General features: G+C 41.5%; 1 protein-coding gene across 2 annotated transcripts in view; it reads left to right on the top strand.

The window, feature by feature from the left end:
• Nucleotides 1-16,174, top strand: part of C3H10orf90 (chromosome 3 C10orf90 homolog) — a 73,415-nt gene that overhangs the window by 44,013 nt on the left and 13,228 nt on the right. For both annotated transcript variants that reach the window (XM_065672968.1, XM_065672969.1), the window contains exons 4-6: nt 10,862-11,152; nt 13,095-13,288; nt 14,729-14,927. In XM_065672968.1, the coding sequence (XP_065529040.1) occupies nt 10,862-11,152; nt 13,095-13,288; nt 14,729-14,927 (684 nt within the window). The remainder of the gene's footprint in view (nt 1-10,861; nt 11,153-13,094; nt 13,289-14,728; nt 14,928-16,174) is intronic.

The following is a 16,174-nucleotide window of genomic DNA, read 5'->3' as shown; positions in this document are numbered from 1 at the left end:
TATCTTAATTTCTCACCTGCCTTTTAACGAATATATTCCACATGAATATCTAGCTTTCCATCCATCTTTTACAATCTGTTACCTACTGGGCTCTATGCTGAATTATTAAAAAGGGGCAAAGAGAAGAAAATGGAACAACTTTCAATTCATTTTGACCTTTTGATTAAACAATATCATCACTTTGCTGTGAAAGATCATAAATGCCAACACCTAAATTTATCCATTTAAGCTTAGATAACTGTTAAAGTCTTGATGCCTGGGAGCCTTCAGAAACCTCTTATAAACTGAAATAACTTCTGCTAATGCTTCATCTTTTATAACGTCTACACTTTTGGGTTCCTTTTTCGTTGTCATGCCCAAAACTGCTGTGCTGAGTTATTAAGAACAGCTGAGGTGGAAAGAGATGTAACTCCAGTTTGAATGGTAGGTGCTGTGCTGGCTCCTGCAGCCCTTTGTTGAGATACAGAAGATGTGGAGGATGCACAAGGCGGGCAAGGGGAGATGACAAAAGGCATCTTGCTAATCACACGCCTGTGTGAATGACCCACCAGTATGGAAGTCAGGATTATGAAGTACGCGTGAGTCAGCAGTGGAAGGTGAATGCAACACAATGGTGATGGCTGCGACTGTGGGCATTAGGAACCAGCCCCAGTACAGGGGGTGTTTGGGGAAGGGGCTGCACTGCTGACATCTATTCTCCTGCGGAATTCAGGAATGAACTTTCAAGAAGGGGAAGACCACATTTAAACCTGTGAACAAGACAGATCAGGGAGCTGGTATTGTCATTGCTTATACTTTTCTCCCAGACAGAGCAGTCGGTGATTTGAAAACATAATTTACTTCATCAAAACAACCCAAGACAGTGAATAGAGAAAACTGAGATGGGATCTGGCCTTGTAGGGTGTTCAATGGCCCCAAGTGATTACAGGCTCTCTTTCCTTCTTAACAAGAGTTTTATTCTCAAGTGTTGAAGCCACCAGCATGATTTCTAAAGAGTAAAGTTAGACTTTCATTTGTTTCAAGAGGTATTTTAATTTTTTATGTAGTGTGCATGTGTATATATATATATATATATATGTATGCACTTGTACTGGAGTAAAATCAGAACAGCTGGTGCTGTGGGATTTCAATATGCTACTACCTGCAATGGAAAAAAAATGGTTCTGCTTTAAATACACATTGAAAAGCTCCTGGTATGTGAGACATTTGTATAGCAAGAGAATATTTGTAGGTTACCTTTAAACTAATATATACTCACGGTTATCAGGACAGGCTAATGTAGGCAATCTTGAGACTGAAGATTACTATTATACTATTAATAGTGTTTGCTTTCAATTATTAAGCAGTATTTGTGATGAATAAATGTGGCCTATCTGGTGTTCTCACCTATTCTGCTTATGGGAAAGTCGCCATGCAATAACCCAGAGTACAAGATTAGTGTGTGTGTTGGGGGGAAACATATATATATACACATACATACATATACATGAACAAGATACAATTAGACAAAAGCTGTTCCTTACAATATGGAATTTATTGTATAGAAACTTGAGTAGCTACAGCTGATGCTAATTGACTCTACAGCCTGAGTATGTGTACAGCATCACACAGTAGTGATGGTGAAGACAGGAGAAATATGAAATATGGCACCGAAGATTTTACTTCAGCTTGCACCTGCCAAACACAAAAAGCCAAATCTTCAGCTGATGTCAACCAATAAGAATATCTTCCTTCAGAGGAGTGACACTGATTTACATCAGCCAAGAATCTGGCCAGGGACGTTATTGACTTGGCATTATGGCCGTAGCAGCTGGTGCTGACTTGTTAAGAACAAAGGACCACATGCCAAAAAGCCCATTAAAAGGAGCCCCTTTGATGTTTCACTTCATCTGGTATAAATTTAAAATGGAGGAGGCTGTCAATTTTCCTTAGTCTAGACGTTTTGTGTCGTTGGGTCTGCGTTACACTGCAGGGCGACCTTTACGTACCATATCAGATACTGAAAAACTGAGGACTCATTCTTTGTGGATGTTGAAAACTCAGGGTGGAATTGGCAGCCCTCAGTTACAAGTGACTCTGGAAGGCTGTCCAGCCTTTAAAACAGACCCAAGCCTGTGTGATGGGTAATAGGAGTTGCCTTTTCTTACCTCAGAGCTTTTTCAATTCATTTTCAGAAGGAAGGAGATGCCTCCTCTTCTCTGGAGGGCCCTTTCATGTTTATGGAGTACCAAGCTCTTGAGCTTTGCTCTTTGTTTTAAGTGCCTGATGCCAGTTCCCCTGTAATCTGGTGTGATGAAGGAAGGGGTGGTGATACTCATTGGGTGTAAGAGAAGAAGCAATGGATCAGTATTTTTTTCACTCCTTTATTTAGAAAACTGTGGGACCCAGAGGAGCAATGTGGCCTTCTGCCCTGTGATACAGAAACATAGATACTATCGGAGGCAACAGGGTTAGATGATGCTCAAGGCTGTGTAAGCCAAAGCTGGCTCTAAGCTGGTTTCCAATGACAATACTGGTGATTCAATAGCACTGTGATGTTATGGAGTTAGCTGTTCTTTAGCGATTTCTCTGCTGTTTTAGGCAACAAGCAGCTGTGGATGGTTGGGAGGGATGGTTGTTTTGCGATTGGTTTCGTTTGGTTCTTTGGTGGAGGTTTTTGTGCGTTTGTTTTCACTTGTTTAAGGGCATGCCCATAAAGTAGTTCAAAGTTGAAGGATCTCCTCACCTTCGGGAATCTGCCTTTTGCAGATTAAAGGTTCAGTTTTATACCACGAGACATAACAATGAACTTGTTAGAAATTGTTTCCCTACGAGACAGAAGGATGTTTTCGCTGTCCTTGATGTTATGCAACAAAATTTCTATGAGTGAAACTCATAAATTTGAATTACTTTCCCAAAGAGGATCATATTGTCTGTTGAAGATAAAAATTAAAGTTCAGCTCTCCCTTTTTTTGTGATGTGAAATTTAAGGGTTTTATTTTTCTACTGTTTTCCATCTTGTTCAGGGTGGACACTTCTATCTTGAGCTGTCAGAGCTGGTAAAAATGTGAGACAATTTGAAGTGAAAGACTATGGAGGGGGCAAGTCACTCGTTAGCACTCAGGGCAAGAAGCGGACAACTGAATACTAGAATCATTAATGATTAAGAGAAAGAGATGGGCTGTGTGGATTCAGTGACTGCATTATGCCACTGGAGGAAAGAGCCTCATTTTCCCCTTATTCACACTTGGTTTAAAGTAGGAGCAACAGTTCTGCAGTCTGAGTACTTGGCTCAGTCTTGCTGCGGTAAATTATCAGAAAGAACTGAACAAGTAGGTGTCGTGGACATGATGAGAATACCAAGCGGTTGATACGTTTCTTACCCTGCAAATTACTATTTAAATGCTGTGAATCATCCTGAACTTTTTCTTCTTTTAAAGCCACACTGCATCAGATTACTCCTTGAGTCCCTGCAATAGTGCCCGGTAGCTTCTAGCATGACATCCTTGAAATGCAACCATGGGTGTCTGAGATTTTTAGTAAGTGAATGTTACAAAGAACGTCTCAAAAGTGTAGCTGCCAATTGTAAACTATTTCCAATAACCACTTCCATGGTTCATAACAATACAAACAGAGATCCCCTCAGTCTAAGGACCAGTCATCAGGAAGTGCTGGGTTTGTTAAAGACACAGATTTGGTGTCACATGGCCAAAAAGGCGCGACAAGAAAACCAATGATGACTTGAGGCATGAGTCTAAAACCTACGACTGATTATCTCCAATGAGGAAATAATTATAGAATCATGGAATGGTTTGGGTTGGAAAGGACCTTAAAGCTCATCCAGTTCCAATCCCCTGCCATGGGCAGGGGCACCTCACACTAGAGCAGGATGCTCCAAGCCCCATCCAACCTGGCCTTGAACGCTGCCAGGGATGGGGCATTCACAATTACCAGGTGCTTGACCAGCCTCCAAATTATGAAAGATTTAATGAAATGGGAATACTTTTTTCTTTCATCTCATCCCGGCACATAGGAAGAAAAGGGGGGAAATGTTAGGAAAACATCCAAATGCTCTTGTCGACCAGCTGGGTATTGGGAACTGACTAGCGCAAAGCAGTTGAACCACGTCATGTGGGTGGATTACTTCCTGACCACTGAAATATTCTGCAGCAATAACACACTCTCATGATTCAGAGCGTAAGATGATCTCCTGCAGGTGCCAGGCAGGAGCGTTCCCTTTTTGCTGGTGCAGTCATTGCAAATTACATCCTTGGTCCACCAAAGCTCTCTGCGCGCAGTCGGAGTCAGTGCATCACATCCCGTCCTGAGCAGCGCGTTGCTACCCTATAGCTCCCAGAAATTATTTAACACCAAGAGAGAAGATTGATCAATTATTTGCAAAGTGTTTTGAGGCAATGAGTTGGCAGTCACCACAGAGATACTTAGTGTGAGGTGCTGTTGATTAGCTGCCTTATGGGATCGTTTGCTGTGAAGCCAAGTGTTGGACTACACCAATTTTGCTAAAAGCCTTCTGTAAACAAGCTGTTTCTCAATATCAAGAGGCTTTTCCTACTTTGGGCTGATTGTATGTTGAAGATTAATAGCTCTTAGGTACACTTGATAAGCTTTCTCTGTTCAATGATTACAACTTTCTACAGTCAAATATTAGCTTTTGCAAAGAGAAAGCATCTTCCTTCTGAGAACTGTGTCCACAGCTGTCAATGGCAATTAAAAACCCAAAAAGAGCGAGCTAGAAATAGCACAACCTTTTTTGTTAGAGATGACTTTTTAATCTAAACTTTTAGCTTGAGTTGTTATTGATAAAACTGAGAGAATTAAGCCTTACCCCCACCAGGCAGAGCTGTTTGAAGAAGCATTAGTATAGGTACAATGACATGTTCATCAGCAGAAACAACCTGGCTGATTGTCTGAGTTCAAGCTTGCAGAATTGCCTTGGCTTTGTGTCTTGAGAAATAGAATGGAGCAAATGAACGAACTGGGACTGGAGCTGAGGACATGGCCCAGCCCCAGGTTTTTATTTAAAGGTAAATCCAAGACCTCTTTAAGCATTACATTTTGAATAGGGAGCATGGGCTGAGCTGCATTACTGTCAGGATTTTTTGCAATTGGAATAGTTTCCATGGATGCTAATGCTGAAGAGCAGCTAACACTGCCTCTTGCAAAAGAGCCATTTGACAAGCATCAGAAGGCAGTTAGGGATATAGGTCCTGTTGCTGGTCAGCAGAAATGTTGGTGAAAACCTCTGAGTTTTGTGGCACTCCTTGCCAGCTGCAGCTTGTGCACTGATTAAAAGTGATGCCTTTTCCTCGGCAGTGATCTGAACAATAAATTATCCATCCTATCTTCCATCCCTTGACATACACTGAAATAACTAATAATATTGTCATTGTCCTCTACGTTCCCATTATTCTGTCTTACCAGGCTGTTGAGGTGATGCGGTCTGTTTGCTTATATCTAAGATCAGGTGGCTTAGCTGTGTTAATACTTGATTCACTATAGGGATTGAGTCATCAGTCTCTGTCATCAGGAGGTTGGAGTCTTGGTTTTGGGTTACAGATCGCTGCGTGAGGCATGTGTAGCCTCTGTACAACCTACAGCTACATATCCCTGAGCCTAAATCTTGAAGAAGGTACAGAAGGTATAGTCTGTATAGGCTAAGAAAGTTGGGGCTGTTCAGCCTGGAGAAGAGAAGCTACGTTGGAGACCTCAGAGCAGCTTCCAGTGTCTGCAGGGGGCTACAAGGATGCTGGAAAGGGACTCTTCATCAGTGACTGGAGTGACAAGACAAGGGGCGATGGGTTAAAACTGAAACAGGGGAGGCTGAGGTGAGCTCTTAGGGACAGGTTCTTCTCTATGAGGGTGCTGAGGTGCTGGCACAGGGTGCCCAGAGAAGCTGTGGCTGCCCCATCCCTGGCAGTGCTCAAGGCCAGGTTGGACACAGGGGCTTGGAGCAAGCTGCTCCAGTGGAAGGGGTCCCTGCCCATGGCAGGGGTTGGAACTGGATGAGCTTTGAGGTCCCTTCCCACTCAGACCAGTCTGGGATTCTCTGATTGTAAGGCAGAAGCTGCTTACATTTAAGGAACATTAATTGCTGCTCCTCTCTGTTTGGGGCATATGCAGCATCAGCTCCCACCACAGAGGTCTGGAAGAACTCAGCAGCCCAGACATAGGGCTTTTATTAAATTGTATTAAAAAAAATACCGTGCAGGTGGTCTATAATGTAAAACCTACCTACAGTGGTGATGTCTGATCCCATTAATGACACACAGTGAATCAACGCTGTGTGTCTCCTTCCTCGGCCCCCTCTTGTCAGGCTTGCTTGGCGGTCGGGGAGGATTTGTAGCGCTGCTCATGTTAAAATGAGCTTTGGCCAATCTCAAAGCAGCACTTTGTTATGAATCATCAAAAATCCACACTGAAAAACTGGGAAGAGGGTTACGTGAAAGTCTGAAAAGCTGCATTATCCTGTTGTAAAGTGAAAAGAGGGGGGAAAAGCAGTACCAATGGGAAAGGGTATGTTTGCCTGAATTACGAGTCTTTCAAGGAAAGGCAAGTTTAACCTGCTGTAATGCAGGGTCACTTCCTGTTAGCAAAACCCCCTGAAGGGAGAGGGAGGAAAATGTAAAAAGATACTTTACAGTAAAACAATATCTTTATTTTACTCAGAGATCAAGGATTCGTTTAAAAAAAAAAAGAGCTTTTGAAAGCCTACCCTTGGTTTTACAGAATAGTTTGAACTCCTCCAATATCATATGGTTTTCAGTAAGTCATTATTTAAAACTCAAACTTGTCATCCTCTTTCTTGCATAGGGCAAAAATGACTTTTCTCCAAACTATTATGATTTTGCTCCTTAACTTTTTCTCCTGTAAGCAGCTGAACTTTTACAACTAGGATCTGCATTCACTGGATTTTATTAATGGAATCATTCTGCTTTCTGTTTCTTTGAGTTTGGTTCTCCCGTATCTCCCAAAGCATTACACTTGCATGTCTTTGTTCATTAGTTTTAAAGTCTTTCTTCAGCTGGGATAATAGTAAAAACATATATTGCTAGTCATCCAGTTGCAATTCTAGCTAATCTCAGAGGGGCATATATATTTCAAGTTTGGTGCGTGGGGATTTAGATATACAATTCCAGATAGGCTTAATGAGAGTAACAGTCCTAATTCCCCACGCAGTATATTAAAAACGATCTCAAATATACAGAGTGAAACTCTGTGATCCTACCTTTAAGTACCTTTGCCTTTTTTTTCCCTATACATCATTTGCATCTGCATTCCTTAGTCAAGGTAATTGGCAGCTGCTTTGAGGATGAAGGAGTTGATCTTTTGTGCCCATGTCTGCTTTGCTTTGCTGTGCTTTCCTGGGGACTGGCTGTGCCTGGCTGTACCTTTTGCATGGAAAGGTTAATTCTAGTGGGAGTTAGAGCAAAGAATTCAGCAAATTGGCTCTGTTATTATTCTGATTGCCTCCAATGTTAGACAAGAACAAGGTGCACCTTTTCTTACTGCCTTAATTAACTACCAAAAAAAAAAAGCCCCACCATACTGTGAATCTAATAAGGATTAAGGTTTAATTTTAATATTAGTACAAGATCCAAGGCAGACACGTTTCATGCAGAAAGGATACAGAGTTCTTATACCTGAATTGCATAAGGAATCTTGCTTTTTAACATTCTTTCTCAGGCAACCTTTTGTTGGCCTAAAATGCTAAGCAGCAGCTACTACTTTTCCCTAATTTTAGACATCATTCCTAGTCTTGTTCTTGCCTTTCTTTACTTTCTCTTCTAATTCATGTCTTTATAGGGATTCCCCATACCTTATGGGCAGAATGCCACTGGTGGCATTTCTTTTACCAGGTGCAATACAAATGGGGTGCAATACAGAAAGGAAGGCTGTCTCCATTTGCCCTAAATGTAAGAAAATTCCTTGGGCTTAATTCTCAGTTCCTGAAGCTTCCTGTACTTACACTTGGAAGCCAACATCCGCAAATAGCTAGTTTGGTGGTTAGGAGTAGATGGAGTGTGAATACTCCAGGCAACTCTTCTTTCTTTTGCGCAGATTCATATTCTAAGATGTTAAGAGACGTGACTGATAGACAAGTCTTTCATTCACTCTGGTCTCCACTGTTTTATTCTGCTACCTTGTAGCCCATTTTCACCACCCTCATGACTGATTCTGCAGTTTTGGATACTAATGCCCAGCAGCGAATAGCCTCTCCTGGGGATACCACAGTGGTTGAGCAATCCCACAATCTTGGTGAAGAAGTCGTTTGGCTTCGCAACACACACATTTGTTGCACAGGCTGTTTCTTGATATGAAGGCAAATTATCTCCTACTGTGATGCTGCTTTGGAAGAGCAGAAACTCTTTTCTCCATTACACTTTCTTCTCTTCCCCTCTCTGATTTCTGCTGGCCAGTAAACGACTTTAATTTAAAAGATGATTTAACGAGATAATCTGTTTTCCATTTGATTTCTTTCTGTGGTTTAGCTCTCCTCTTTTTTTCCCTCCTCTATCCTTCTAGTATCTTGGCTGACTTTGTGAAAAGACTTCCTCCTCTGCTGCTCTGCAGTTACTTAATGCTACCTGCTGCTTTTTTCATCTTCTCCTACCGTGCTGCTTGTTTCTACCTCCTCCCACTAGGACTCTTTGATGCCCATGACCCCATTAATCTGTCCCAGTGGGTTTTTTTCCCTCTATATGTCATAAAATATTTGTAGAAACCAGTGTATAACTGCAGGTATGGGTTTGGTCAGGGACTGGAGGAAGAAATCACTGTAAATGCATGAGCTCCAACTGAGTGTATGAGCAGAATCAAGTCTATCCAGTTTGTTGAGAGTATTTCCATCAAAACTGTTTTCATCTGGGGAGAGAGCTAAGTTTTGACAAAAGATAAGGCAAATATTTGCAATGTGTGAAAAGCAAGGAGAAAAATAAGTTATACCAGAGAGCAGAGGGTGTGATTGGATGGTAGCCTAGAATTTGGGAGCTCCGTGTGCACTTCTTTGCTTTGATCAGATTTTCTGTATGGCTGTGAAATTGCTTAGGATGGGGTTTATCTCAATGAATTTAATTAGAAAAAAGTTGGGGGTCTTTTTATGTCTATGCTGATCTTCAGGGATCCATCATTAGAGGATCCCCTGAGAAGCTGGCCCCTTCTCGCTGTATGGGAAGTTACAGAAGGGAACTTAAGATGCTAAAAGCTTTCTGATCTGCATGGTAAGGGAAAAACACTAGACGCTGTATGTTAGTTGCCTCAGAAATACAGAAACATGAACCATTCAGGTCACTAAGACGTGTAGGAGACAATCATTTTGTGTCAAAGAATATTTCTCATCTACTGTGAGTGGATTAAGGATTGAGAAAGTGAACCGAAAACTTCCTGCACAGCACTGCAGGATCTAATTTTACTTAATGACTGGGAGATAAGGAAGAGTCTAACATGACTTTGAAGGCCCCTTCCAACCCAAACTATTCTATGATTTAATGATGTGCCATCTCACTCTTTCTCATGGATTGAGAAACAGAGAAAAACGTTTCTAACCTTCATTTGCCTCAATGCCTAATGCCCTCAACTAAGACATTGGAAAGAAGTGTTCAGAGAGGTGCAGCTGCTGAAAATGAGTCAGCAAAGAAAAGAACTATATTGCCACTTTAACAAAAGCATTTGTCGTGAAAGAGCAGTCATTCATTGAAGGTCTTATACCCACAACATAGAACAGGACAGTCCCTCCCTTGTTGGAGTTTATGGTTAGGTCTGAAATCAGTTGTTGGTTTTATCCCTTGTACCTCCCAAATTTCTTGCTTGCCTTCTTTCAGAGATTTTTAATAGCTACTGATAATTTCCATCTACATAAATCTTTAGGTCTCAGGTCAGCCTAGGACTGCCAATAGGCAATTTATGCACATCGTTGAAAAGAAAGAGCAGGGTCATGCTGTGTGCCTGGCCATGAGAGTGCCTGCTTACTAAGGACTGCTGCTGAGTAGTTTATAGGGACATGAAACAGTTCCCGTCTCCTCCTCCTTTCTCTCTGCTGTCCCCAATTCTTTGGATTTCATTTCCTGGTATTTTGGGTTTTTACTATTCTACCATTTCTCCCTTCAAAACTCTGCTTAAAATGTCCCTTCCTTGAAAACTGGACTCTTCTTTGTATTTATTTGCCTGTGTTTTCAGTTTTCCGGGGTTTTGCTGGCAGTAGTGGTGGTCAGGCTGAGCCACCTTTCAAGGTGTGTACAGTACAGAGCTTCCCCAGCTAGCTCTGTCACTTTTGACATAGCACGGTCCTGCAGCTGTAGGCGCTGTGCAACATCCTTCTCATCAAAAATATTTTAGGCAAAGGTGTGTTTTGTACAAATCAGACCCTTTTGCCGCTGGTTCCTACTGCAGCTTTGCACAGAGGTAGAACAGGGCCCTAGAAATTTTGGAGACAAGAGATGCTTCTGAGGCAGCCACTCAATTACAAAGAGGTTAAAACCCCGATCCTGAAACTACTTGAACCTCAGTTTTCATCGCAGCACCATTGAATCCATAACTATAATTTTGACCAGACTTAACCAATCTGAAATGTTTCTTTCAACTGAATAAGAGACAAGACACATAGGATGCCTTTCTGTCAGAGGTATCTTGACTCCTTCCATGCTGCCCATCACAGTGTGTTTATGTTATTTAAAATGGCAGCTTATCCTCTTATTTCTTTTGCTGCAGTACAGCTGCATGGCAGTCATGGTACTATTTCTATCACAGCGTTCGGAATATACCACTGACAGCAGTTTTGCAGGACATAGAAATTATGAGGACTAGAGGGCTGAAAGAAAAATGTTCTCGTGTTATAGAATTTGGTTTTTTTTCCTCTTTTTCACAGGAACACAAATGCTGTCGGGAAGCAAGAAGAATCAATGCACCACAGGCGGGAGCAGCACAACAGACTCTGGCTCTCTTCCAGACACAGCATCCAGAAAGGCAGTTGCTGTTGCTAGTGATGGCTCATTGGGAAAGAGAGATTCCTCCAAAGGCACCTCCAGATCCAAAGAGATCCAAGCACAGGGCATCCTGAAACCAAAAGTCTCTGTCTCCAGAAGCTTGTGCAATATAACAGCTTCATCGAGAACCCCCCCGGAAGAAAATGTTCATAGGGAAAACCAGCTCCTAAAAAGTAAGGTACAAATCCTACTGTGGCTGTTAGGAATATGGTTTCAATAATAAGATGAGATCAGACTCAAAGAAAAAAAAAAAGTGAAATAATGGAAATTCAGTCCATTTCAGTCCAGCTTTAAGTGCTGAGCATGAGTCATCTGGTGAGAGATCAATCTACTAATCTGACTGTATACATTGCTATGGTTAATAGAAAACAAGATTAAAATGAGAGCGATAGGCTTACTTTGTAAGTAGATTCAAGACAATCCTGAAAAAAACATTAGAATTGCAGAGTCAGGCAGTCCCAGCTCAACCAAAACCACCAGGAATGAGGTTATTTTCACAGCCTTGTTCAGATACCTTTCACGTCTGCAGTCTTTCTCTTTTTTGACACAACAGCCTGAACTATGATCATCAACAAGGTTTCAGCATGTAAAATGTAATTTCTTGTAGTTCAGCACCAGTTGGGATGTCTTACTTCCAGCATTAATTCATAGAGCTAAAATATGGATGACACGAGCAGCTGTATTTATGCATAAGGTATTTTTGCAGGAGACAACTGAGATATCCTGTAGATTAATTTGGCTTTAGTATTAATAGGTTTGTAGGAAATTTACCCCAAGATTACTTTAAAAATGCTTTTCTTCTTAGCGTTTTCTTTTCTTACAGTTTTTTTGTAGGCAGGTAGGCAAAACTTTCTCATTATTGACTATAAGGCTACCGAATATAAGACCTATTTAAATGAGAGAAGCCTATGTTCTGATTTCAGTGCCTGGAGTTAAATCATGCCATTTCCCTAACTGGAAGTGACTTAGCTTTACAATAGCGAAGCATTCACTGAGATCTATCAAAGATAAAGTTAATCATCACCTCTGTAAACCTGGCTTATCGAGGAGTTTAATTTCATGTTCACAGGCTTCAATGGTTTTTTTCTTTCCCCCAAAATGTTAACAAGAACAGTATTAGGGAGGAAATACAGTTCAGGCTTTTATAAGGCAAATGTACCCAACACAGATCATTTTAATATGTTTTTTAAGTACAATATAATATGTACAATATGTCATAAAGAGGAAAATATTTTAAGTTTATTGTAACCAAAAATTGAAATAAAACAGTAATGGGCTTTATTCCCAGATATTTAGTTCTAGAAATCAAATTATTTGGCAAGGAAGAAGTGCTCCAGTATGACTTTTCAAAAGAGTTCAGATGGAGCTCTTGTGAAGTTCCTTTGTTAGTTTGGATTAGTTCTGTCCTCTATGTGAGAGTCTTGTCAGCTCTGATTTTTGCCTCTTTTGGTCCTAATTTTTGAGGGTATTGGTCACAGAACATTAAAGTATAATTACAACTGTAGAAAATAACCTCTCTTTTTTCTCAATGTGAATTGACAGCTTTTATAATAACATAATGCACATTAACCTTTTGTTTAGTATTTGTTTCATGGAGTCTTTCCACTGGCTAATGTATATACAGGAATGATAGGAAGCAAACCGTATTATCAGCAAAGATCAAAATGAGAGTAGTGTTTATGAAAGTCTCAGTACAGTCAAAAAGAAATGATATATGCTTAAGGTCCATAACAATATGTTATTTCCTACAATACATGCAATAGACCAAAATGAACTCAAACTACAAGCCACAGGATGATTTCCTTTGCTTTCCATGATGCAACTGTGTCACAGAAGCATCTTGCTTTTGGGAATCATATACCAGTAAATGGAGCTAAACACCCAAACAGTTTAATAGTGCTTCGATGCGATGTCTGGCTTAATGTGAAAGATACGCTGCGTGTCACAGGGCAGGGAGCAGCATCTATGATTAGATTTGATCTATTCTGCTTAATGAGGCCTATTAATAATACCTTGGTATTCTTATTTCAGAAATTGCTCTCTCTGTCTAATGAGGTGGAGAACCCAATAAAAAATTAACCATGCCCTCTTAATGAACTTTTAAATCTCTCCAAGGCGATTATGAATTCCATGGTTCAAGTGACAAACTGAAGGAGTGTGAGGAGGAGGACGGGCAGGAGGGAGCCAGCAGGGTAACGCTATCCACGGCTCACTCGCCAGATGCTACTCATGGGCAAAGCGATGCGCTCACCCGGCCAGAAACCGGCTCCCAGCATGAGAAACATCCACCAGCCCCGCGGACACTGCGGGTAAACATCCATTCATTGTTCTTAATATGGGGATTGACTTTGTAATTATTATTTTTCCTTTTTCTGTTATTTTTATTTTATGGATATTGTTCATTTCCTGGGACATGGCTGAGGGAAGAATCATAGAATCACAGAACAGTTAGGGTTAGAAAGGACCTTGAGATCATCCAGTTCCAACCCCCCTGCCATGGGCAGGGACACCTCACACCAAGCCATGTCACCCAAGGCTCTGTCCAACCTGACCTTGGACACTACCAGCAATGGAGCATTCACAGCTTCCTTGGGCAACGCATTCCAGTGCCTCACCACCCTCACAGTAAAGAACTTCTTGTTGTCTCTAACCTAAACTTCCCCTGTTTCAGTCTGAACCCATCACCCGTTGTCCTATCACTACAGTCCCTGATGAAGAGTCCCTCCCCAGCATCCCTATAGGCCCCCTTCAGGTACTGGAAGGCTGCTCTGAGGTCTCCACGCAGCCTTCTCTTCTCCAGGCGGAACAGCCCCAACTTCCTCAGCCTGTCTTCATATGGGAAGTGCTCCAGTCCCTGATCATTCTCATGGCCTCTTCTGGACTTGTTCCAACAGTTCCATGTCCTTTTTATGTTGAGGATGTCAAGATTTCCTTGGTTGTAAAAGCCGCCCGTTTCAAGCCCCAGCTGCCACTCCTGCAGAGGAGCGTGTTAAAAATTCAGGGATTTACAAATTTTCCAAAGACACTTTTGAAATTGTACCTCAAAACTGCCAATTTCTATGAGCAGCCACCATAGGTGTGGATAGGACCCTGGGCTGACACCAAGCCCCAGACGTGCTTTCCTGTCTTCTCCTTTGGCACATGTTAAAGACCAATCTCCACTCGTCTCTTCTGTCCTAAGACATTCCTAAATGTTGAAGCAGCCTTCGACTGGAAAGCATTTTCCTTCTGGCTCATCTGTGAATAGATCTGCATGACAATCTAAATAAACTGGAAAGCTTGTGAACTGTCAGTGACAAGCTGCTTTGGCGATAGGGTGAGACAAGGAAATAGGCAAAACATCAAGAACTTGGATTTGGATAACTTATAAAATATGTAACTCAAAACATATAAACATAGAACGATATGACATATTACATATAAAAATATGTAAGTCTAAAATATGTAATTCAAATATGCATTCTGGAAATTGGGCTTTTTCAAAGGTTCTCCTTTGTCTGATGTGGTAATGTCACACCAAGGCAGCATTCTGACTGTGAAAGGAAGTAAAGACAGATGGAAAGGCAGTTTGCTGACTTTTGTACAGATGAGCAATCACTTTCATTGATAATCTCTGACTGAACCCAATTAGATGCATATCACCTTTTTCCTTCCTTTTGGTTCTTCCAAATGAAGCGGTTTCCCTGTTTCATGGACGTGGTAATCTTAAAGGTCTTTTCCAACCTAACTGCTTCTATGATTCTATGTAGGAAGCACTAGAAATCCACAAGCCCCAGTTCATCTGTCGTTCACGAGAAAGGCTGAAGAGGCTTGAAGAAATGGTCCAGCTGAGGAAAGCCCAGCAGAGTGAAGCTCCTGCAACCAGCCAAGGAGCTCCTCTTCGCAAGTCTGTCTCAACATCCACTTCGAGCAGAAGAAAGCAATTCACTGTTCCTCACCCTCTCAGTGGTAGGTTGAATCGTGACCAGCAACTGGTCTGTAGCTGTCTTTGAAATCTTGCCATATTTGTAGTTTTTCCATATTAATTTTGTGACACGTTCCTGTTTCACCCCACCAATGCTCCAGCATCTCTCCTAATACTCAAAGCAGAAAGTTTCTGAAGCACAGAGACGGGTCAATGGGAATAAGATGTTTTCTGTGGTACTGGAAGGAGACTACCTTGGTGCCTGTCATTGTCACATGCAGTTGTGTTCATCATGGGTCAAGTTGCTGCTAGTTGTAGAGGTGATAGCAATAAATAGCATTTCACACCTCTCACAGCTTACAGAAGGAATAGCTGTAGGGAGAGAAGTGACAGGAAAAGGGATAGGTGGGATTTGGGAGTAGGAGTCCCAGTCCAGTCTTCATAGCAGCTTCAGATGTGGACTTGCCATTTGACTCATGGAACACTCAGCAGTGAGCTGTGAAAGAACACTTGTCTGCCCAGAGCTGTGTGCAAGGCTGCTAAATCAAAGCATCTAAACTCTCCGATTTCCTCATTCAAGTTGATTATGTTGGGCTATTAACGTAGTGGTAAAAGGGCTTAATATCCAGCGAGTAAAATAGTTCTCTCTGAGAAGCTCCCTCCCAATAGTACCTCTGTAAATATTATCTAGACACAGGATGTTAAATAAATTACTTTTGGTTTTCTTTCCTTTTTTTTCCCCCTTTTTTTTTTTTTTTTATTTTAATTGCCATCTGGCCGTTACTTAATTCAGTTGACTAAAGGAAAAGATTGATTTGATTTGATTGCCATTGCTCTTTACGCTTTGGTTTTAAATCTGTGGCTGTTTGAAGCCATGTTATTCCTCTGAACAGTAAATCAATTGAAAACACTAAATGAGATGGGCCACCTGGAACAAGCAGGAAAGAAAATCTTTTATGTCCTCAACACTGGGAAATGCTTCCTGGGGAGTAAGATTAGGTGCAGGAAAGCTGGGTCTAGTCCCCATCTTGGGCTCTTTACCTGCTTTGCATTGCAGAGTACCAATTGCTTTCGCTACAGTTGTGCTGTTTGCTGTGGTATGACAGAGTCTATCTTTCATCAGATGGGCAATGGGTTTTTATAGTAAGAACTAAATAAACAGAAATAAACAAAGCACAAAACACAAGTTGTATTTTAAAGGCTCACTAAAACCCATTCCCCACCTCCATTATCCAAGTTAATTTACCTGGGTTGAGATCTCTCAGGGCCATGCTGCCCTGCAGTGCTGGGG

Source organism: Lathamus discolor, chromosome 3 (assembly GCF_037157495.1).
Source record: "Lathamus discolor isolate bLatDis1 chromosome 3, bLatDis1.hap1, whole genome shotgun sequence".
Classification (NCBI taxonomy): Eukaryota; Metazoa; Chordata; class Aves; order Psittaciformes; family Psittacidae; genus Lathamus; species Lathamus discolor.
This window is presented reverse-complemented; position numbering and strand designations above follow the sequence as displayed.